At 51.1% G+C, this 24,152-nt stretch overlaps 1 protein-coding gene across 5 annotated transcripts in view; it reads right to left on the bottom strand.

Moving 5' to 3' along the window:
• NF2 (NF2, moesin-ezrin-radixin like (MERLIN) tumor suppressor) overlaps positions 1 to 3,128 on the bottom strand; it is a 93,537-nt gene extending 90,409 nt beyond the window's left edge. For all 5 annotated transcript variants that reach the window (XM_077834650.1, XM_077834654.1, XM_077834649.1 and 2 more), the window contains exon 1: positions 2,604 to 3,128. In XM_077834650.1, coding sequence (XP_077690776.1) covers positions 2,604 to 2,717 — 114 coding nt within the window. In that variant the 5' untranslated portion in view covers positions 2,718 to 3,128. The remainder of the gene's footprint in view (positions 1 to 2,603) is intronic.
• Between the last annotated feature and the right edge of the window lie 21,024 nt (positions 3,129 to 24,152).

Here is a 24,152-nt window from a genome sequence, read left to right on the forward strand (position 1 = left end):
AGGCAGTATATTATAATTAAGGCTAAGATTTTGTCACAGATATTTTTAGTAAAAGTCATGGACAAAAAGGAAAAATTCACAGAAGCCATGACCTGTCCACGACTTTTACTAAAACGATCCATGAAAAAAATAGGGATCTGTGGGTCCCCATACCACCTGAAGCAGGCAGCTGCACAGGGGCTAGCAGCTGCCTGCAGCAACTGGGGTCTGTGGGATACCTCTGCCGTCTGCAGCTCCGAGGGCCCATGGCAGCCAGGAGCTCAGGGTTCCCCACCTCCCGTGGCAGCAGGGAGCTCAGGGGTTCCCCCGCCACCAACTGGGAGCTCGGGGGTTCAGGGGTACCCCATGGCAGCCAGGAGTTGTGGGGTACCCTCCTGCCTGTGGCAGCTTGGAGCTCTGGGGGCAGCGGGGGACCCTGCAGCTCCCAACCATCGCAGGCTGAAATCATGGAGGTTGCTGGAAGTCACAGATTCCATGACTAAATCATAGCCTTAATTATAATTGCCTCGAAGAATAAGAAAAGCACTCAAACTAGAGACAGTATGCTAGGAGTACCTAGGGAGAGCGAGCAGCAGAGTGGCCCCAGTACACAGCAACAACCTGACGTGAGTATGATGCGGAAACTTCAAGTGTAATTATACACCTTCTAGCGGTCAACTAATAAAACAGATGGAGGCCCAAACCAAGTCTGGAGACAACCACCTGCCAGGAATCTCAGCAGCCACCCCTTCCAGTAGTTGAGGGGTGGAGACTTCTCATCAGAGCAATGCTTCTGGAATAATCTGATGGACCCCTCCAAATCCTCGCTCACATTGTTTGCATCATTCTCCAGATAGCAAGTGCCTGGATACTGTACATTCTTAGGACTCCAGTTTAGTGACATGTTTTGCCTAGGAACAGGTTATTTATACTGCACTAATGCCCACAGGCCTGACTCAGGATCAGGGCCCCATCATGTTGTGAAGACACTCAAGAAATCTCACAGCCTATGATTGGTCTCTATTACTGCCCTCCCCACACCCCCTTGGATACTTCATCCTGCTTCTGTTTGGAACTGCATCATGCAGACTGCTAGCACCACACAGCTGTAGTGCCAACTTACAATGGCAAATCACTAGGTCTGCTATGGGCTTTGCAAAATGTGATCTCTGGAATTTGCTGTCTGCTAGCTAGTAAGATCAAAGCAGATAATCATTTGCATTTTCATATCAAAGAAAACACTTCTGGAGCAGGCTAAAGTAGTGATGTTGCTGGGGTGATAATGAAGGGGATGAAAGGCCAAATGCATATGGATACTAGAGCACTCATTCAAAGTTTATCCTTTAGAGTCCCCAAAAGATATTTCAAGTCATCCAAAAACCTCATGTAAATTAAAGAGTTATTTGTTCACCGCTTTCTGCTTACCTATTCTACACAGAGTACCTGCAAGCTATTCTTCTTTAGGGGCTAGAGGAGAGTAAAGTACCTAATTTAACAGCATAATAGGGGGCGACCCATAGCCGACTGTTGTTCTGCAATATAATCAGAGGAATTATTTTTGACCCCACCCCCAATTCCTTTGCTCAAGGATGTTGTACCATATTCCAGTAGCGGTTGGGACTCACAAGAGAATTGCATCGAGGAACCTTCTGTGCGAAGACATGACTTCCCCTCTTCTATATTATAGTGCAGGACCCTGGAACCTCCCACAAGACACGACTGCATCCCCTCAGCTATATCACAGCACCCAGAACCGTGGGCACTGAGACATGACTGCATCCCCTCTGTTATATCACAGCACAGCACCAAGGAACCTCCTGCACTGAGACACAAGTGCTTTTACAGATCCAGACTAACAAGGCTACCCCTCTGATACTTATATGCATACAGTTTCTATCCCAACACATCTTTTGCGTAAGACATTACACTTCGATGCTAGATTAACAATGGATTCCTAGAGGGCCTCCCTGTAGTCTTCCAGTGCCTGTACAATGCAGGCAAATGAAAAACAGCACCATTTAGGAACAGGGCTTCCTAAACAAAACAGATGCAGGTGGCCGTGAGTAGATCCAAGGACATTCAAATTGAAACCCTGCATGTTCCATCTTTGGCTACAAACACGTTCATCTCTCCAGAGAAACTCTGGAGGATCTGTATTTAGCTAGCAGCTCCCCACCACTGGTAGACAGGAAAATCGGGGGGAGGGGGGGCACCAGAAAGTGGATTCAGTGGGGAGCACTCTTCTGTGATTTACCAATAAGCCTGAGCCCCAACAGGATGCAACTGGCCGTTTGTGGTGCTGGAAGTACTATGTTTTACATGATATCAAGCCCCTTTCTGTTCAATAAAGTTCACATACAGCTTTTCACAGGGGTGTGCTCGCCCGGCATCCTGATCAAACTCCACCTTGGGTAGCTACGTTTTGCCTCCCTCCATGCCCCCTGCAGTCAAATTGTCACGGCGCTCATCTCCAGGCCTGCCCCAAAGCATCGCGTGGCACGGGGCTGCCGTGCGCTGCCCAGCCGCTGCCACGCTCCACCCCAGCAGCGGGCTCCCGGCGCCAGCCCAGGGATCCCGCTCGCGGCAGGCGGGCACCGGGGCCGAGAGGCGCGGCGGGCGGGTACCTCGCAGCTGAACTCCATCTCGGCGTCCATGGTCACAATCCGCACGGTGAAGGTTTTGGGCTGTTTCCTCTTCAGGGAGCTGAAGCTCATCCGAGAGGCGATGGCGCCGGCCATGGCGAGGCGCTGGGGAGTTCGGCCCCCAGGGCAGGACCCCCCCCGCTGCCCAGCAGCCCCAGGCCCCTACGGCAGGCTCAGCGGGCCAGTCGGGCAAGCCGCGGGGCCGAGCCGCGGCCGGCCGCAACACAAGGCCCGAGCAGGTCCGCCAGCCCCCGGCCGGCAGCGGGGGGCAGCGCGAGGCGAGCGGGGGCAGGGACGTTGCATAAGCCTGACTCCGGGCCTCAGCTCACCCCAGCGCGGCTGCCCCGAGAGCTGGGCGGCCGGCGGACGGGGACCGGGCCCGGGACCGGGCCCGGGACGGGGGGGCGGAAGGGGACCGGGCCTGGGGAAGTCGGGGCCCCGGCCCGCGGCGCAGGCGGCCTCCCAGCTCCGGCGGCCGCTGCGGGATCAGGCCCTCCCGGGGGGCGGGGGCGGCGAGAAGCCGAGCCGGGCAGCAACCCGCGCTACCTGCCTCACACAGCGCCGCTCGCCTCAGCGGGCACACCCGAACCCCACCGCTCTCCGCCATTGGCCAGCAGCGGGACAGAGCCCTTCCTCCCGCCTCCTGGAGGGGCATCGCAGCCAATAGGACCTTCCGCCCTCCTCGACGGCGGAGCTATCTACACTTTGACTGGTTCTTGGCGCTGCCCTGCGCTAGCCCGTGCTTCCCCTAGGGTCCCGCCTTCCCAGCAGGATTGATTGAGAGACAGCGGAGCGCGGCAGGCCCCTGGCGGGAAGGCGAAGCACGGGCTCTGGCTCCCCCTAGTGGTGGCCCTAACCCTGCTCAGCCCTGCGGTGCCGTCCGTGACAGTGAACCGGCAGGACACGTCGCCGCAGCGCCACGTGGGCGGGGCAGGGGGGCGGGAACAACTGTCCGGGGGCGGGGGGGGGGGGGGTGTCAGATCACAGGAAACCCCTGGGGACCTGCTCACCCGTGTGCGGAGACGACTTCTAACCCCCTTCCCTGCTAGCCTGGGACTCCAGAACCTTGCCCCTCTGAGCCAGACCCGCGAGCCTGCTGCAGACCCCGACCCAGGTCTGACCCAGGGCCCCCACGAGCTGCAGGCTTAACTGAATTATATAATGTTATATATCATAACACCAAGATGTTCTATAATATAGAACGTATATAATGCCTTCTGCAGTTTCCACAGTATGCATCCGCTGAAGTGAGCTGTAGCTCACGAAAGCTCATGCTCAAATAAATTGGTTCGTCTCTAAGGTGGCACAAGTCCTCCTTTTCTTTTTGCAAATACAGAGTAACACGGCTGTTACTCTGAAAACAGTAGAAGTGATTACAGATGAAATTTCACCCTCAGATGTTCCAGTAAGCTTCTTTTACAGACTGGACTTCTTCTAGTCTGGGTCCAGCAATCACTCCCACCCCTGTGATTACTGTCCTTTGATCCAATCTCTTGAGCCACCTGAAGACAAAATGGAGGGGTCTCCAAGGGGCTTAAATAGTCTCTCTTGTGGGTGGAGACCCCCTCCTCTCTCCTACCCAGAATTCAGCTCAAAGATGGAGTTTTGGAGTCACATGGGCAAGTCACATGTCCATGCATGACTGAGTTCCTTACCAACCAGGCAACATTTCTGGGGAAGCTCAGATGTGGATTGGCATCTCCAAGTTCATTGTTGGCTTAAGTGTTTTTTGATTGGGCACTTACTGAGAATAGTCTTTTCTCAGGAAGCTGACCAACTGCTTCACTGAGGCTACTTAAACAAGTACATAGCCAATTTTCATAACTTTCAATAAAAAAAAGTGATACATGCATACAAATAGGATAAATAGAAAAGGAGGACTTGTGGCACCTTAGAGACTAACCCATTTATTTGAGCATAAGCTTTCGTGAGCTACAGTTCACTTCATTGGATGCATACTGTGGAAAGTGTAGAAGATCTTTTTATACACACAAAGCATGAAAAAATACCTCCCCCACACCACTCTCCTGCTGGTAAATAGATTCAGTAGATCATAATCTTTACAGAGATGTTACATGGCATACGTAGCATAAAACATATTCCAGTTATGTCATATATACATTCATAAACATATTTCCATAAAGCATTATGCAACATCACAGGGGTGTTGATGATGGAAACCATGTATTTGGTGTTTGTTATTACTACTTCAACTCAGGAGTGCATGAGCATCCCCAGCATCCCTAGTTCCAGCACAACTGCCCATGGCATGGCAGGCCTCACAGATCTGTGCATGGTCATGTTTGCGCCCACCATAGCAGACTGATCGTGCTATCCTATGTGTCATTGTCACATCTGCATCACACCAGGACAACAGCTATGCAAGACACTATGATGTTGCATGGCAAAGTGAAAACATGGTTTAAACGTAGCCTTGGAAGGATTTGATTTTTTAATTGGTAAACGTCAATTTCACCATGTACACACAAACCCATGCAAAAACATCCCCATCAGTAATAATCAAAACTGGCAGACAGGCAAAAGAAGAAAAATGCTGCCTTAGAACTTAGAGCTTGAATGAAGGATACTTTGTCTATTTTGACATGTGATATTGACAATTGATCCTTTAACTGTCAGAGCTTTAATTATTTAATGGCAAGAGATGGTGAAATTCAGAATGTTATTGTCTCAGCTGCCCCATCCAGAATTTCCTGGAACTGTAAACATTTTCATGGATCAAAATTGAAAAATATGCTTAAAATCCATAATTTTGCACAACCAAGAAAACGTAAATAGACAAAATTTAAAAATAAATTCTTATAAATAAATCATAGAATATCAGGGTTGGAAGGGACCTCAGGAGGTCATCTAGTCCAACCCCCTTGTCAAAGCAGGGCCAATCCCCAATTAAATCATCCCAGCCAGGGCTTTGTCAAGTCTGACGTTAAAAACTTCTAAGGAAGGAGAGGTTCCAGAGTAGCAGCCGTATTAGTCTGTAGTCGCAAAAAGAAAAGGAGTACTTGTAGCACTTTAGAGATTAACCAATTTATTTGAGCATAAGCTTTCGTGAGCTACAGATGAAGTGAGCTCACGAAAGCTTATGCTCAAATAAATTGGTTAGTCTCTAAGGTGCCACAAGTACTCCTTTTCTTTGTAAGGAAGGAGATTCCACCACCTCCCTAGGTAACACATTCCAGTGTTTCACCACCCTCTTAGTGAAAAAGTGTTTCCCAGTATCCAACCTAAACCTCCCCCACTGCAACTTGAGACCATTACTCCTTGTCCTGTCATCTGCTACCACTGAAAACAGCCTAGATCCATCCTCTTTGGCACCACCTTTCAGATAGTTGAAAGCAGCTATCAAATCCCCCCTCATTCTTCTCTTCTGCAGACTAAACAATCCCAGTTCCCTCAGCCTCTCCTCATAAGTCATGCGTTCCAGTCCCCTAATCATTTTTGTTGCCCTCTGCTGGACATTTTCCAATTTTTCCACATCCTTCTTATAGTGTGGGGCCCAGAACTGGACACAATACTCCAGAGGAGGCCTCACCAATGTCATAGATTCATAGATTCATAGATATTTAGGTCAGAAGGGACCATTATGATCATCTAGTCTGACCTCCTGCACAACGCAGGCCACAGAATTTCACCCACCACTCCTACAAAAAAAAACCTCACACCTATATCTGTGCTATTGAAGTCCTCAAATTGTAGTTTAAAGACCTCAAGGAGCAGAGAATCCTCCAGCAAGTGACCCGTGCCCCATGCTACAGAGGAAGGCGAAAAACCTCCAGGGCCTCTTCCAATCTGCCCTGGAGGAAAATTCCTTCCCGACCCCAAATATGGCGATCAGCTAAACCCTGAGCATATGGGCAAGATTCATCAGCCAGATACTACAGAAAATTCTTTCCCAGGTAACTTGGATCTTACCCCATCTAAAACCCATCACAGGCCATTGGGCCTATTTACCATGAATATTTAATTACCAAAACCATGTTATCCCATCATACCATCTCCTCCATAAACTTATCGAGTTTAATCTTAAAGCAAGATAGATCTTTTGCCCCCACTACTTCCCTCGGAAGGCTATTCCAAAACTTCACTCCTCTGATGGTTAGAAACCTTCGTCTAATTTCTAATCTAAATTTCCTAGTGGCCAGTTTATATCCATTTGTTCTTGTGTCCACATTGGTACTGAGTTTAAATAATTCCTCTCCCTCTCTGGTATTTATCCCTCTGATATATTTATAGAGAGCAATCATATCTCCCCTCAGCCTTCTTTTAGTTAGGCTAAACAAGCCAAGCTCCCTGAGTCTCCTTTCATAAGACAAGTTTTCCATTCCTCGGATCATCCTAGTAGCCCTTCTCTGTACCTGTTCCAGTTTGAATTCATCCTTCTTAAACATGGGAGACCAGAACTGCACACAGTACTCCAGGTGAGGTCTCACCAGTGCCTTATATAACGGTACTAAAACCTCCTTATCCCTACTGGAAATACCTCTCCTGATGCATCCCAAGACGACATTAGCTTTTTTCACAGCCATATCACATTGGCAGCTCATAGTCATCCTATGATCAACCAATACTCCAAGGTCCTTTTCCTCCTCCGTTACTTCTAGTTGATGCGTCCCTAGCTTATAACTAAAATTCTTGTTATTAATCCCTAAATGCATGACCTTACACTTCTCACTATTAAATTTCATCCTATTCCTATTACTCCAGTTTACAAGGTCATCCAGATCCTCCTGTAGGGTATCCCTGTCCTTCTCTAAATTAGCAATACCTCCCAGCTTTGTATCATCTGCAAACTTTAGTAGCACACTCCCACTTTTTGTGCCCAGGTCAGTAATAAAAAGATTAAATAAGATTGGTCCCAAAACCGATCCCTGAGGAACTCCACTGGTAACCTCCCTCCAACTTGACAGTTCACCTTTCAGTAGGACCCGTTGTAGTCTCCCCTTTAACCAATTCCCTATCCACCTTTCAATATTCCTATTGATGCCCATCTTATCCAATTTAACTAATAATTCCCCATGTGGCACCGTATCAAACGCCTTACTAAAATCTAAGTAAATTAGATCCACTGCGTTTCCTTTATCTAAAAAATATGTTACTTTCTCAAAGAAGGAGATCAGGTTGGTTTGGCACGATCTACCTTTTGTAAAACCATGTTGTATTTTGTCCCATTTACCATTGACTTCAATGTCCTTAACTACCTTCTCCTTCAAAATTTTTTCCAAGACCTTGCATACTACAGATGTCAAACTAACAGGCCTATAATTACTTGGATCACTTTTTTTCCCTTTCTTAAAAATAGGAACTATGTTAGCAATCCTCCAATCATACGGTACAACCCCTGAGTTTACAGATTCATTAAAAATTCTTGCTAATGGGCTTGCAATTTCTTGTGCCAATTCTTTTAATATTCTTGGATGAAGATTATCTGGGCCCCCCGATTTAGTCCCATTAAGCTGTTTGAGTTTCGCTTCTACCTCAGATATGGTGATGTCTACCTCCATATCCTCATTCCCATTTATCATGCTACCATTATCCCTAAGATCCTCTTTAGTCTTATTAAAGACTGAGGCAAAGTATTTGTTTAGATATTGGGCCATGCCTAGATTATCCTTGACCTCCACTCCATCCTCAGTTTTTAGCGGTCCCACTTCTTCTTTCTTTGTTTTCTTCCTATTTATATGACTATAGAACCTTTTACTATTGGTTTTAATTCCCTTTGCAAGGTCCAACTCTACTTGACTTTTAGCCTGTCTCACTTTATCCCTACATATTCTGACCTCAATAAGGTAGCTTGCCTTACTGATCCCTCCCTTCTTCCACTCCCTATATGCTTTCTGCTTTTTCTTAATTACCTCTCTAAGATGCTTGCTCATCCAGCTTGGTCTACAACTCCTGCCTATGAATTTTTTCCCCTTTCTTGGGATGCAGGCTTCCGATAGCTTCTGCAGCTTTAATTTAAAATAATCCCAGGCCTCCTCTACCTTTAAACCCATAAATTCTTCAGTCCAATCCACTTCCCTAACTAATTTCCTTAATTTTTGAAAGTCAGCCCTTTTGAAATCAAAAACCTTAGTTGCAGATTTATTTTTGTTAATCCTTCCATTCAGTTTGAACTGAATTAGCTCATGATCACTTGAGCCAAGATTATCCCCTACAACCATTTCCTCTATGAGGTCCTCATTACTCACCAAGACCAAATCTAAAATAGCATCCCCTCTAGTCGGTTCAGCAACTACTTGCTGAAGGAATCCATCAGCTACCGCATCTAGGAAAATCTGAGCCCTATTATTATTACTAGCACTCGTCCTCCAGTCTATATCTGGGAAGTTAAAGTCTCCCATGATCACACAGTTTCCATTAGTATTTACTTTATTAAAAACATTAAAAAGGGCTCTATCCATATCCAAATTAGATCCCGGCGGTCTATAGCACACCCCAAGCACTATCCCAGGGGAGGCTCTAATAGTTTTCTTCCCCAATTTAATTTTTGCCCAGACAGACTCAGTCATATCCATTTCATCGCTTCTTATTTCTTTACATTCTATCTCATCATTGATATACAGTGCTACTCCACCACCTTTACCTTTATTTCGGTCTTTCCTAAACAGCACATACCCTTCAATACCTGTAGCCCAGTCATGACTACTATTCCACCAGGTCTCTGTTATACCTATAATATCTGGTTTCACTTCCTGCACCAGTAACTCTAGTTCCTCCATTTTGTTACCTAGGCTCCTTGCATTAGTGTACAAACATCTTAATTTTTGCTGTTTAGCCTCACTCACATTCTGTACCCTATTAGGCACGGTTATTTTACTACCAGTATAACCTATTAGACTTGTATCTACACTGCCCTTCCTCCTACCTACAGCTGTATCCACTCTTACTTCATTTTCTTTCCACTCTATGCTTAATTCTGGCGTGGAGATTACCTGGACATCTCCCAACCATCTCCCCCAAATTCCTAGTTTAAAGCTCTCTTAATCAGTTGTGCCAGCCTCCATCCTAGAAGTCTATTTCCTTCCCTACTCAGATGAAGTCCATCCCGAGAGAACTGTCCTCTATCCATGAATGCCTCCCAATGGCCATACATCCCAAAGCCCTCCTTATAGCACCACTGCCTAAGCCATCTATTGATAGTCATAATCTTGTCACACCTTTGTTGCCCTTCTCTAGGAACAGGCAGAATCCCACTAAAGATCACCTGAGCCTCAATTTCCTTAAGCGTCCTCCCCAGCCTAGCATAGTCTCCCTTAATACTATCCAGCGAGAATCTAGCCGTATCATTTGTTCCCACATGAAGGATAATTAGGGGATTCTTTCCCGCTCCCTTTAGAATCCTTTTCAACCTCAGGTCTACATCCCGTATCTTAGCACCCGGAAGACAGCACACCCTCCTATTTTCTGGATCAGCTCTGGTTACAGGCCTATCTATTCTTCTCAGTAAAGAGTCCCCAATCACATAGACCTGCCTTTTCCTAGTGACTGTGCTATTCTCCAGTCTATCCCCTGTTCCCTCTGGCTGCAAGTTCTTTCCATTCCCATTCTCCCTTGTAATCCTTTTTAACCCATCCTGTATCCTCCTGGGGCTCATATTTGGTGTAATCTCCATTAACTCTTCCCCTTTTCCTATATGTCAAATAGAGGGGAACGGTCACGTCCCTCGATCTGCTGGCAATGCCCCTACTTATACATCCCAAAATGCCATTGGCCTTCTCGGCAACAAGGGCACACTGTTGAGTCATATCCAGCTTCTTGTCCAGTGTAACCCCTAGGTCCTTTTCTGCACAACTGCTGCCGAGCCAGTCAGTCCCTAGTCTGTAGCAGTGCATGGGAGTCTTCCGTCCTAAGTGCAGGACTCTGCACTTGTCCTTGTTGAATCTCATCAGATTTCTTTTGGCCCAATCCTCCAATTTGTCTAGGTCCCTCTGTATCCTATCCCTACCCTCCAGCGTATCTACCTCTCCTCCCAGTTTAGTGTCATCTGGGAACTTGCTGAGGGTGCAATCCATGCCATCCTCCAGATCATTAATGAAGATATTGAACAAAACCAGCCCCAGGACCGACCCTTGGGGCACTCCACTAGATACCAGCTGCCAACTAGACATGGAGCCATTGATCACTACCCGTTGAGCCCGACAATCTAGCCAGCTTTCTATCCACCTTATAGTCCAAAATGTTGATATTATCCATCAAAAGGTTTACACTTGATTTTAGCCTGCAGGCTGAGAAGCAATATTGGTTGAAATTACTGAAAAAAATTGATGTTGAATTCTGCCAAGTCTACTCACAAGCTAGCACTAGTAGAGCAAACTCCCAAAGGTGGCTGGCAAACCTATGCTCCTAGGAATTTTAGGTGTAGCAAGAGTAGTGGCTACAGACTCGTGGATTCTATTCCAACTTCTGCCACACTCACCATGAGATCTTAGACAGGGCATTTAATTTCACTGGTTCATCCTTGTGCTGTGGGTTTACTAGCATAAGGGATCACTATGCTGATGGATCCAGGCCCTAGGGAATTCCCCCAGTGTAAGGAGCTTTCGCTGATGGCATAGTGGAAAAATGGGGGTGTGACTAGAGTGCAACCGCCCTCTAGTTATTCCAAGCTGTTGGAACAGTCATGTGGACCCTAGGCAGGGGGTTGGACGGGAGGACCTCCTGAGATCCCTTCCAACCCTGATATTCTATGAAGCCCACAGCTGGCTCATGACAGGCAAGGCACAAAGGAGGCCCAGCCTTCTTGGGCCCTGTGCTGAGCTCAACTCTGGTGCTGGAATGCCATGAGCGATGTGTGTCAGCTTCCTTATCTGACAAATAGGGATCCTGATCCTTCCCTGATTCCCAGGATAGAGGGTTTGTGAGGCTTATGGAGTTAAAAACGGTGTTCCACTGTGGAAGCATGGGTATCTCTGGCTCCCTGTCGTGGCTAGTCCCAGGCTAGGGCAACTAGACAGCAAGTGTGAAAAATCAGGATGGGGTGCGGGGGGTAATAGGAGCCTATAGAAGACAAAGCCCCAAATATTGGGACTGTCCCTATAAAAATTGGGCATCTGGTCACCCTATCCCAGGCATAGGTGCTGGAACTCGGAGTGCTGGGGGTGCTGCAACATCCCCTGGCATGAAGTGGTTTCCATTACACACGGGGTTTACAGTTTGTTTCAATGGCTCTCAGCACCCCTGCTATACAAACTGTTCCAGCACCCCTGGTCCCAGGGCATCATAACAGGGGGCATGGCACCATCATTTTAAAAAACTCAGAGCACATGGCAGGAGGGGGATAAAAAATCCCAAGCCAAAGGACCTAGCACCTCTATGCTGCTTGGAGGGCAGGGGTTTCTAGGCATAAGCAAGAGCTCCCCAGCAACTTAGCCTGGGTTAGCCCTAAAGGACAATTACAGCTTGCTGATGATAGAAGCTTATATTACCTTTTGAAACTTGAGCTTGTAACTTATTTGTGTGTCTATGTTCCCTTGCTTTTGCCTTGTAAAAAACTCTCCAATGTTCTTTTCCTGCTTAATAAAGCTTCATATAGTTTATTATAGGATCAGCTACAAGTATGGTCTTTGGATGAGACCTAAAGAGCAGAGTAACCCAAATATTGCTTTGATTCTGGGTGTAAGGGGCCATCTATCACAGAGCTACACTCACCTGGTGGCAAGACAGACCAGAGCACCCATAGGGACTGTCTGACTCCGTGTCCATGCTGGGAAGGTGCCTGAGGAGTTTGCACTTGGTGCAATCAAAGTTTAGAACTCACACCCAATCTGGGGATTGTGCCCTGGTTTCCAACGCCTGCGGCAAGGTTTGTACTCACAGTCTTGGGAGCGTCACACCACATATAGGGGTTCATGAGTCCACTTCACGGACTAGTGCCAAGGCTGTTCTTCACCCAGGTAATAGAGCTTCACACACTGAAATCCCAGGCCCAATCTCTGCACTTGATGCCTGTAGCAGTGCAAGACTCACTAGTATGGTGCCTCCTGCTGGTCCTCTCAGAAATTAGCTCTCCAGCATACAGAGAGCCTCCTACTGGCCAGTGTCTCACCTGCCATCGGCCCCCAATGTCCCTCCCAGACCCCAGGGCCCTTTACCTTGGGGTTCTGCCCACCACAGTACCCCCACACACTCAATCTCTCCTCCCAGGGGAACCCCCGACATTCTACACCCACCTTGCCTCAGTGGCTATTGCCAACCATCACCTAGCTCCTTTCTCAAGGGGCAGACTGCAGCGTAATGGCCACTCATCACCAGCAACAAGGTTAGACCAGCTGCCTCTGCTGATCTCTGGGCTGCACCTCCCAGCCCCAGTACCTGCATAGGCCTTTACCAAGGCCTCAGCCTGGGGAGTTGCCAGGCTGGAGCACCCCAGCTCCTCTGGCCTTTCCCCAGCCCTACTCTGCTTTGCTTCAGGTAACCTTTTCTCCCCACCAGCTAGATTCTTCTCTCTTCACAGCAGGAGAAAGACTGACCCAGCTCCACCCTGAGCCCTTATAACAGGGCCAGGTGTGGCCTGCTTGGGGCGTGGCCTCAGCTGTGGCTGCTTCCCACTCAGCCCAGCCTTGCACAGCTTGCGACAGTGCCCGATCCAGGGGCAGCATGTCACATAAAGCAGGAAGGCAGAGGAGGGCAAAGCATCGTTTCTGTGATTCCATGTTTCAGGGGTGGTCAAACATGCAGCCTACAAAGTTCTCCAGTGAAGCTTGTGGGCGTGGATGCCTCCATCTTTACTGAAGCATGGCTTGTGCTGCAGCGCCCACAGCTCCAACTGGGTATTGTCATGGGCCACACTGCATTTGATGAGGGACAGAATGTGAAGAACACCCTCATCGCTTCAGCTGTGTGTGTGCGGGGTTGGGGGGGTCCTCCTGCCAGGCCTGGAGAACTCAGCAGGGGGATGGGAAGCAGCAGATCTTAAGTTCTAATCCTGACCCTACCATTGCCACGCACCGTCATGCCATGTCACTGCTAGGACACCGGACTGTTATTACTGAACTAGAGAGTCACACACTGTGTTGCTCCCGTAGGTCGAGCGCCGCATGTTATCCATTATTTTAAGGGCAAACAGAGGTGAGGGCCTGGGCCTGGCTGTAAGGTTGCCAGGCATCTGGTTTTCAAGCAGAATGCCCAGTTGAGAAAGGACCCTGGCGGCTCCGGTCAGCACTGCTGACCGGGCCATTAAAATTCCACTTGGCCGCCAGCAGCGGGACTAAGGCAGGCTCCCTGCCTGCCGTGGCTCCACATGCCTCCCGGAAGCGTCTGGCATGTCCCTCTGGCTCCTAAGCGCAAGTGCAGCCAAGGGGGCTCCGTGTGCTGCCCCCGCCCTGAGCACTGGCTGTGCACCTCCCATTGGCCAGGAACCATGGTCAATGGGAGCTGCGTGGGCAGCGCCTGTGGGTGATGGCAGCGTGCAGAGCCACCTGGCTGCCCCTTGGCCTAGGAGCTGGAGAGACATGCCAGCCTCTTCCGGGAGCCACCTGAGGTAAGCACCACCTGGAGCACAAGCCCCGCACCCTAACCCCCTGCCCCAGCCCTGAGCCCCGTCCCACACCCCAACTCCCTCCTGGAATCCTCACCCCCTCCAGGGTCCTTTCCCCCGCCCCAGCCTGGATCCCCCTCCTAGACTCCGAACCCCTCAGCCCCAGCCCAGAGCCCCTTCCTGCACCCCAAACCCTTCATCCCTGGCCTCACCCCAGAGCCCACAACCACAGCAAGAGCCCTCACCCCCTCATGCACCCCAGCCCCCTGCCCCAGCCTGGAGCCCCCTCCTACACCCTGAGCCCCTCATTTCTGGCCCCACTGCAGAGCCCACACCCCTAGCCCAGAGCCCATACCCCCTTCCACACCCCAACCTGGAGCCCCCCCACTCCAATCCTCTTGGCCCACCCCCCAGCCCAGAGCCCCATCTTGCAGGCCAAACAGCTCATCCCCGGCCCCATCCCACAGCCCACACCCCCAGCCGGAGCCCTCACCCGCTCCCTCACCCCAACCCCCTGCCCCAGCCTGTTGAAAATGAGTGAGTGAGTGAGGGTGGGAAAGAGCACGTGAGGGATGGAGGGACAAATGAATTGGGTGGGGGTGGGGCCTCAGGGATAGGGCAGGGAAGGGTGGGGCAAGGGTGTTCGGTTTTCTGCAAAAAGAAAGTTAGTAACCCTAGCTGGCTGGTGTCGGGGCCAGGGGCCAGTAGAGGGTGGTCTGGTTGTGCTGGGGTTGAGGGCTTGGCTGGGGCCTGGCCAGAGTGGAGGCAAGTGTCCTAGGTGAGAGGGAGGGCAGCTGGCTGCGGGGGGCTAGCTGGAATGGGGGCAAGGGACATGGCTGGGTGTACTGCTCTGCTTTCATATACATGCAGCATGCAGCCCCCACGTAACAGGTGGCCCCATGTTCCCATTATGGGCACAGAGAGACGTCCCCGTTTGTTGAATGTGGGGCTTCGCTTGACCAGTTAGAGCAGCTCTTCAGCAACTGCTCAGCCACCCCTGCCTAGCTCCTGCTGCCCTCTCCCCTTTCAAAGATCAATCCCCAGCCCTACTTGTCCTCTCCCCTCCCACCCCATACAGGGATTTTACTCAGTCCCCCCCGCTGCCCGCACCACAGTCAGCCCCACACAGCCCATTCTCATCCCTCAGTTTCCCCAGCTGTAAATGGGATGACAGTTCTCCCCCCGGCCACTAGACTGTGTTGCCTCCACTGTGAAAAATACAAGGACAGAGTACCGATCCCTACCCAGCACAGCTGACAATTCATCCTAAGCTAATGCTCTGAACCACTGTCCTGGCCACTTAAAGTCCTAACGTATTGTTTGTATTGCAGGAGCACCTGGCAGCCCCAGTCACGGCCCAGGCCCTCATGGTGCTAGGCTCTGTACAAATACAGGACAAAGAGACAGTCCCTGCCCCAGAGGGCTTGCTGCAATCTCTCCCCTATACAGGCTGGCTGACCTGTCTCAGTGCCTGGGGGCAGAGTGGGACATGAAGGGAAGAGCAAATGCGGTCTTCTCCCTGGAAGCAGGTCAAAGGGGATCCGCCCCTACCCCTTGATGAGACCCAGTGTGGTGAGGAAGCGAGCCTCCCCCAACCGGCCAAGCAGCTCATCTAAGCGAGGCATCGGGTGCGGGTCGAACTTGGAGATAGCATTGACGCATCGGAAGTCGATGCAGAGGCTCTACATGCCATCGGGCTTGGGTACAGCACTACCGGACTGCACCATTCACTGTGTGAGGGTTCAGTAACTCCCAGCTCTAGCATGGCCTGTACCTCCCCTTCGACCCGCCGCATTCACTGCGCCAAGGGCCTGGTCGTCTCTCTGATTACTACCCCAGGCTCTGTCTGAATGGTATGGTACACTAGGGTTGTGTAGCCCAGCTGGATGGTGAAGGGCGCCTGCAGGAGGCACTGGGTTTGTCTATGTTGCTCATCTGTGAGGGTCTCCCCAAGCTGTGGGTCCTCGGTCCAGGGTGCGCGGGGCTCCAGTTCTGGCTCCAGGGGGCAGGGGTTAATTAATAAGCCCTCTCGCTTCCGCCAGGGCTTCAGGAGGTTGAGATGGTACTGCTGGTACTTACGTCGGTCTGACTGGTTGACCTCATAGGTGATGAGCCCAACCTTCCAGACCACCTCATGGGGTCCTTGCCAGCGGGCCAGTAGCTTTGACGCCCTCGAGGGCAGGAGAAGCAGGGCCTGGTCACCAGGTTTAAACTCACGGCTCCACATATCTCGCTTATAGGTTTGTGCTTGAACCTCCCTTAAATTTTCCCAAGCGAGGGCTCTGGCCTGAGTGAGGTGTTCCTGGAGCTGGAGAACATATTTCAAGAAGCCCTGGGTTGGTGATGGAGCTTGCTCCCAGGTTTCACACAGTAGGTCCAGCAGCCCCCATGGGCAGCAACCATACAGCAGCTCAAAGAGGAAAAACTTTGTAGAGGACTGGGGCACCTCCCATATCGCCAGGAGCAGGGATGGGAGTAGCTGGTCCCATCGCCATAATTATTCTGGGGGGAACTTGCACAACATGTCCTTCAGGGCACGGTTAAACCGTTCAACGGAGCCGTCAGTTTGCGGATGGTAGATAGAGGTGCGCAACTACTTGATTCCCCAGGAGCTCTCACACCTTCTGCAGCAGCTGGGAGGTAAAGTTGGTGCCCTGGTCACTGAGAATCTCCTGGGGCAGGCCTACATGAGCGAAGACCTTCACGGGCTCCCCCGTGATGGTTTGGGCAGTGATGCTCCGGAGTGGTACTGCCTCTGGGAAATGGGTAGCATAATCCACCATGACCAATATGTACTGAAATCTGGCGATGCTTTTTGGGAGGGGACCCACCAGATCCATGGCAATGCGCTCGAATAGCATTTCCACTATGGGCGTGGGGACCAGCGGGGCCTTGGGTGTCCACGGGGGTGCGGCTAGCGGGCATTCTGGACAGGAACTACAATAGTTCTTCACTTCCTGATGCACGCCGGGCCAGAAGGACTGAGTCAGTCTCCAGACTAGGGTCTTCCCTGCTGCCAGGCACTTGGGCCACGGGATGTCATGGGTGAGTTTCATTACCGCTCGCCAGTGACGTCAAGGCACGAGTAGTTGGGTCTGGGTGCTCCAGTGCGTGGGTCCCGTACTACCCAATAGAGCCGGTCCGGATGCTGTTCGAAGTGTGTCCACTGCTTCGCCCAGCGCGGGTCAGTTACAGCCCCATTGACAGCGGCTAGTTGCTCATAAGCGCGACTGAGGGTGGGATCCTCCCTTTGGTCATGGCAAAAATCGGTGTGAAGCAGGGGCTCAGCAGCAGCTCCTGGTAGGAGGGAGGGCAGTCCTCAGGTTCTTCTCCCTGTTTGCGGGGGTCAGGTGCCTCCAACTCTGACTGGGCCTCAGGGAGGCCCCCCTTCCAGTACTAGGGCGATCGCGGGGCTCTCCTCAGTGTCTAAGCAGAGGACTTCCAGGAAGTCTAGCCAGTCCCGCCCCAGGATCATAGAATCATAGAATATCACGGTTGGAAGGGACCTCAGGAGGTCATCTAGTCCAACCCCCTGCTCAAAGCAGGACCAATCCCCAATTTTTGCCCCAGATCCCTAAATGGCCCCCTCAAGGATTGAACTCACAACCCTGGGTTTAGCAGGCCAATGCTCAAACCACTGAGCTATCCCTCCCCCCCAGATCACTGGGTAGGCGGGTCTAGGAGCCAGACCGACCACCATCGGTCGCCTGACCCCATCCACAATCCACAGCCAGCTGGACTTGGGCACTGGGGTAGGGTCGTATGGCACCGTGAATGCACTGTAACTGGATTGTCCCTAAGCTTGGGTCGGCCTGGAGGCCTAGGCTTTGATGCATTAAGGTCTGGCCGCAGCCTGAATCAATTAGGAAGAAGGCTGAGCAATCCCCGACAACCACTGGCACCGTAATCTTGGCAGCCTGTGGTCATCAGGCGTGGGCTTCTCCCATGTAGACCTGGTCGAAGCTGCAATCCATCTCAGTGCAGTCCCGCTGTAAATGTCCATATTTCCCGCAGGGAAAGCAGGATCTGAGCTCCGAGCGCCCAGGCCGCGCAGGTGCTCCCGCCAGGCCCCTGGGGAGGCTTCGGTTGGTCCCTTTGATACCTGGCCTAGGCTTGTTGAACCAGGACCTCGGCAGGTCTGGGTCGGGGCTCCTGGCCCCGTGAAGGATTTCGCAGTTCAGGCTGGGTGGCCCTCTTTTTCTCTGTGTTAGGGCGCTCTGGTCCAGGTGGAGCAACTCGCATAGTGGGTTCCACCGGGGCTTCGGCAGCGAGGAAATCCTCCGTCAGGGTGATGGCAGCAGCTGGCCTTGCCGGCCGGGGGCGGGGGACCCAGGCTCAGGCCCAGCTCCGGGCAGCAGCAAAGCAAGCGTGTGCTTGGGGCAGCACAATTCCGGGGTGGCTTCCGAAAGCCATGCGGGGTGCGGCAGTCCTCCGGCCATGCGCGGGGTTTGGGGGTATTGGGGTGTGGCAGTCCTCCGGCCATGCGCGGGGTTCGGGGGTGTGGCAGTCCTCCGGCCATGCGGAGGGTTTGGGGGTGCAACAGTCCTCCGGCCATGCACGAGGTTCGGGGGTTTGGCAGTCCTCCGGCCATGCGCAGGGTTTGGGGGTGTGGGGGAGTGGCAGTCCTCCGGCCATGCGCGGGGTTTGGGGGTGTGGCAGTCCTCCGGCCATGCGCGGGGTTCGGCGGTGTGGGGGAGTGGCAGTCCTCCGGCCATGCGCGGGGTTTGGGGGTTTGGCAGTCCTCTGGCCATGGGCGGGGTTCAGGGGTTTGGGGGTGTGGCAGTCCTCTGGCCATGCGGCGGGTTTGGAGGTGCAGCAGTCCTCCGGCCATGCGCAGGGTTTGGGGTGTGGCAGTCCTCAGGCCATGCACGGGGTTTGGGGGTTTGGGGGTGCGGCAGTCCTCAGGCCATGCGTGGGGTTTGGGGGTTTGGGGGTGTGGCAGTCCTCCGGCCATGTGGCAGGTTTGGGGGTGCAGCAGTCCTCTGGCCATGCGCAGGGTTTGGGGTATGGCAGTCCTCAGGCCATGCACGGGGTTTGGGGGTTTTGGGGTGTGGCAGTCCTCCGGCCATGCGCGGGGTTTGGGGGTTTGGGGGTTTGGCAGTCCTCCGGCCATGCGCGGGGTTTGGGGCTGTGGCAGTCCTCCGGCCATGCGCGGGGTTTGGGGGTTTGGGGGTGCGGCAGTCCTCCGGCCATGCACGGGTTTTGGGGGTTTGGGGGTTTGGCAGTCCTCTGGCCATGCGCAGGGTTCGGGGGTTTGGGGGTGTGGCAGTCCTCAGGCCATGCCGGGGTTCGGGGGTTGGGGGTTTGAGGGTTTGGGGGATTTGGGGGGGTTGGGGGTTCGGGGGCTGGGGAGTTGGGGGGTTGGGGGGGTTCAGGGTTTGGGGGGTTCCGGGGTTTGGGGTTTTTTTTGGTGCTTGGGCAGTTGCTCTCTCGGAGCAGCAAATTTTTTGCTTGGGGCGGCAAAACCTAGAGCCGGCCCGGCCCAGGCCCTCCCTCGCAATGGGAGGATGTGGACAAATTGCTCCAGAATAATTTTTTCAATGAGCTTGTCCAGGATTCGCCTTTTGGGCTGTAGCCACTGCTTGCCTGTCTCCCTCAGCTCCTGTGCTACCATCCGGGGTTGGGCACCCGTCGGGTAAACCAGACTCCAGAACCACTGCCGGAAGGTCTCTGGGCTAACATCCAAGGCATCTAAGATCACCACCTTTACCCAGGTGTAGTCCCATGCCTCCGCTGCAGACAGGCCTCGATACACTGTTTGGGCGGTCCCAGTCAGGTACGGGGCCAAGAGGGTAGCCCACTGGTCTTGGGCCCACCCTGTGACTAACGCCACCCTTTCAAACATCACAAGGAAGGCCTCTGCGTCATCATTGGGGCCCATCTTGGTCAACCAGATTGGAGGGGCTACACAGGATGGTCCGGTGGCACCCCCAGGCTGGGGCTCTGCAGGACGGGGCAGCAGTCGTCAACTGCTGCAGGCACTGTTGCTGGTGGTCCCGGTTCTGGCGTCCCAGCTCCAAAATCAGCTGTTGCATTCCAAGCTGCTGGACCAGCTGCTGCTGCTGCTGGAACGGGGCCGCCTGCTACGGTTGTTGGCGGCTTTTGGCCCAGAACTTAACAAGCTTGTCCATTTTCATGGCCACCTGGGCACGCTCCTCCTCCAATCCCTTCTCACAGGGATCGGGGGACCACTGCCCACATTCTCCACCACGTGTACGCTGAGCCGTGCCAAGTATCGGCTGGCCAGGCCAGTCTCCAAGTCCGCCGCTGGTTGCTACAGTTTCCCTGGCAGGAGCTGGGCCAGAGGCGTCTGGCCTCTTCAGTGGCTGCCTCCTGAGTGAGTTCTGGGGTGGAGCTCTTATACTTCTTGTCCAGCCTCTGACCCGCTGGAGATACAAGAACGAAGTGAAGTGAGAGCCCTGCTGTGATATTGTGAACTTTGTTTTATTGTATAATTGTGAGAGTGTATTTGTGTTTTAAGACTTGAAGAGTATCAGTAGCGACTAACAATGGACATATTTAATGAGACACCAGAGATATCCATCAAACCGCTACCTACACAACAATATAAAATACTGGTACTGCTTTTGCCATGCTTAACATGTAATGTTTATGACTTTCTAACACTGTGTAACATAGATTTTTGCTCTCCCAATACTGTTTTCCCTCACCAAAAATAAAAGATGCCCCCGAAGAAGTCTTCAGGAGCTCAGTATAGGAAGCAGGAAGCTCAATTGCAAAATAGTTTGCAGCAAGGGGCAAATCTGATGGGAAAATATCTGAAACAGAACAACATAGACCAGGCTTTAGGCAGTAGCGATCATCCCAGTGCAGAAGAAATTGAGAAGCAAAGTGTAAATGATGAAAGTCCTATTACTAAGGAATTAGCAGATTTACCTGAAGATAAGGAATGGAAATGTGAGGAAAGTGATGGAGAATTGTCCAGTTTTCCTGGCGGCGTGAAGGAGAGGGATAATAAATAAGAAAGTGACTCACGTGGAAAGGAGAGAAACGATAAAGAAGAATCAGCCTCGCATGACAGGAACAGCAGTGAGAAAAATTGCATACCATAACTCGATTGGGGGGAGGGATAGCTCAGTGGTTTGAGCATTGGCCTGCTAAACCCAGGGTTGTGAGTTCAATCCTTGAGGGGGCCATTTAGGGATGGGGCAAAAATTGGGGATTGGTCCTGCTTTGAGCAGGGGGTTGGACTAGATGGCCTCTGAAGTCCCTTCCAACCCTGATATTCTATGATACATCAGATCCTGCTCTATGGCCGGCACTCCTAAACTCTGCCCATATTTGATCGTACAATTTTGAACGTGCCGGGCAAAATTGAGGATATGACGTTTCCAGCAAATGAGCAGAATCGACACTTCTCAATGTCACACTGCAAAAGAGTGCTCGAGAATGGTGAGAAACTGAATTGGCACTGGCTAGTTTACTCAAAATCAACTGACAAAGTGTTCTGGTTTTCTTGAAAAATATTTCATAAGAATGCCAAATTGTTTGCTTGCACTTTCCGGGTATACTTAGCTGATGCTCTGAAGCAACATGAAAAGTCACCCGGGCATTTTATGGCCTACTCCAAATGGATAGAGGTTGAGTCTGTTACCCACACACTCTAGGGCACCCCACCTTTACCTTTCCATGGGCTCAAGGCATAATCCAGTTAATTTAGGCACCGACCTTACCCCCTTCCTAGGGCTCCAGGACACCCATACCCAGTTCCTAGGGCTCAGGGCGTAACCAGGTTAATTTAAGTATCCACCCTTACCCAATTCCTAGGACTAAGGGCATAATCTTCTGTGGGTTTGAGGGGCCTTTTACCAGTGAAAGAGCCTTACACAGTAATATTCTTAACTTCTACTTATTAACAGTTACCTAAGCAGAACACACACACTAAGCATACAATGCTCACCACTCCCCATAATCAGACGAACTTTTCCTAGTGGCCAGCCAGGATCAGATTGTCCAGGGACTCCAGCTTCTGCACAATATAGTTGGCAGGGTGTTGAGGTCTGGCAGCTCTGATCTTGGGCTGCGCCCTGGAGTTGGTTCCCAAGAAATTCCTGTTGGACCCCAGTTATTATAGTGAAACTTGAGTCCTGCTTAGCTCTACCGTTCCCAACCATTGTAAACTAAAGTCCTGCAAACCGGCATTTTCCACCCATCCTAGCCCATTACGAAACCACTCTTTACCCAATCAGAGCCCACCACCTGAGCTGATTTAAATCTTGCAAAGTTAGTGATGCAACAGGCAGAAATGATCAAAGAACCAGACAGAGTCCAGACAGATAAATAATAGAGAAGCAGGGACCATGAAGGCCAATAAAGAAGTATAGATTTCACAATCACATCTGTTAGGTGATTCCTTGCCAGGCAGAATGCTGTCAAACAAAGTTTTCCCTAAACATCTTATGATCTGTTTCTTTCTCTGGTGATGCTGGGCACTATTAGAACAGGTGCCTGCTTATAACAGCCTGATATGTCATAGTTTTAATGTAATTTAGAGGGAATGTGAGGATGTGATTTCCTGCTTCTTAGCTCATGGCTGTTGCTGTCCTAATGTGGCTGCAGAAAAAGCCCTCAGGCCTGACAGAGGCCGGGCTCACGCTGAATAAATGCATTACACGCAGAAGACCAGCGCATTATTAAAGTAGAAACCCAGATTTGGGAAATGTGCTCAAGCATCTGATTTCAGTTACCCTCTTCCTTGCAAAGAATAATTTGGCTTTCTGGGGCTCATCAGATAAGTTGTCCACTGAACATACCGGTAATTTCTTTGGTTTGGCAGAGCTCCTTGGAAAATATGACAATGTCACGCGTGAGCAACTATGTCAAGTAGTTCGTAAAGAAGCGAAGGACCATTACTGCAGCAAAACAATTCCAAACAAACTGATTGACCTTATGGCAAGAAAGGTGCTTGATGACATGTTGATGTGGCTCGGCAAAGTACTACGCTGTAATAATGCACTGCATTCCTGACATTAGTCACAGGGAAAAGATGCCATTTACAGTAAGATCTGTTGACGACGAGGATGACTGTATCCAAGTAAAGGAACACTTTATCTGCTTCAGGTCTGTGGAAACTCTACTGGAAAAGGCCTAACAGAATTGTTTATGAACGTTTTAAATGAGAATAAAATAAAACTTCAGGACTGCCGCAGCCAAGGCTACGACAATGGTGCAAACATGAAGGGAAGAAACAGTGACGTCCTAGCAAGGATTCTTGTACTGAATCCAAGAGCTTTCTTCATGCCTTGTGGCTGCCTTTCCCTCAACTGGTTGTGTCAGATGCAGCATCATCTTCTTTTGAGTCAGTATCTCTCTTCGCAGTACTGCAAAGGATATACGTCCTGTTTTCAGCATCAACTATCAGGTGGAAGAGCCTCACGGCCAATGCTACAAATCTGACTGTGAAGCTGGTAAGTGACACTCTCTGGGAGAGCTGCATTGACAGCATAAGGTCAATGAGGCACCAAGAGACTGAGGTTTACGACGCTCTGATGGAATTGGTGTAGTCGAGTAAAGCCAAGGCCAGAATCTAACACAAAGCGCAAAACCTGGCAAGCCAGATCACTGACTTCAAATGTCTGGTGTCAGTTGTGGCTTGGCCAATACCTTGTTCCAAGTAAACATTGTAAGCCAGGCATTACAAACTCAGTCCATGGACATTGCGACTGCTACTACTGCGATGAGATGCTGCCTTGATTTCGCTGTGGCCGACAGGGCAACGTACTTGAAGGTGCCATCACTGCTGCCAAAGAAATGGTGGGAAACATAGGAGTTGAGCCTGTCTTCGAGGGAACTAGTATTCACCAGGTGCATCTGAAGAAGTGGGGTTTTTACCCACGAAAGCTTATGCTCAAATAAATCTGTTAGTCTTTAAGGTGCCACCGGACTCCTTGTAGTATTCCACCAGAAGAAGAGACAGTTTGATTACCAAGCAGAGATGAGGTGATGGGAAGCTCAGAAGAAAAAATCAAGTGGGAGGTTTTTTTGCTTGCTCGTTGACACTGCTCGAGTGTCCGTTG

This window comes from Eretmochelys imbricata, chromosome 15, assembly GCF_965152235.1.
Source record: "Eretmochelys imbricata isolate rEreImb1 chromosome 15, rEreImb1.hap1, whole genome shotgun sequence".
Taxonomy (NCBI): Eukaryota; Metazoa; Chordata; order Testudines; family Cheloniidae; genus Eretmochelys; species Eretmochelys imbricata.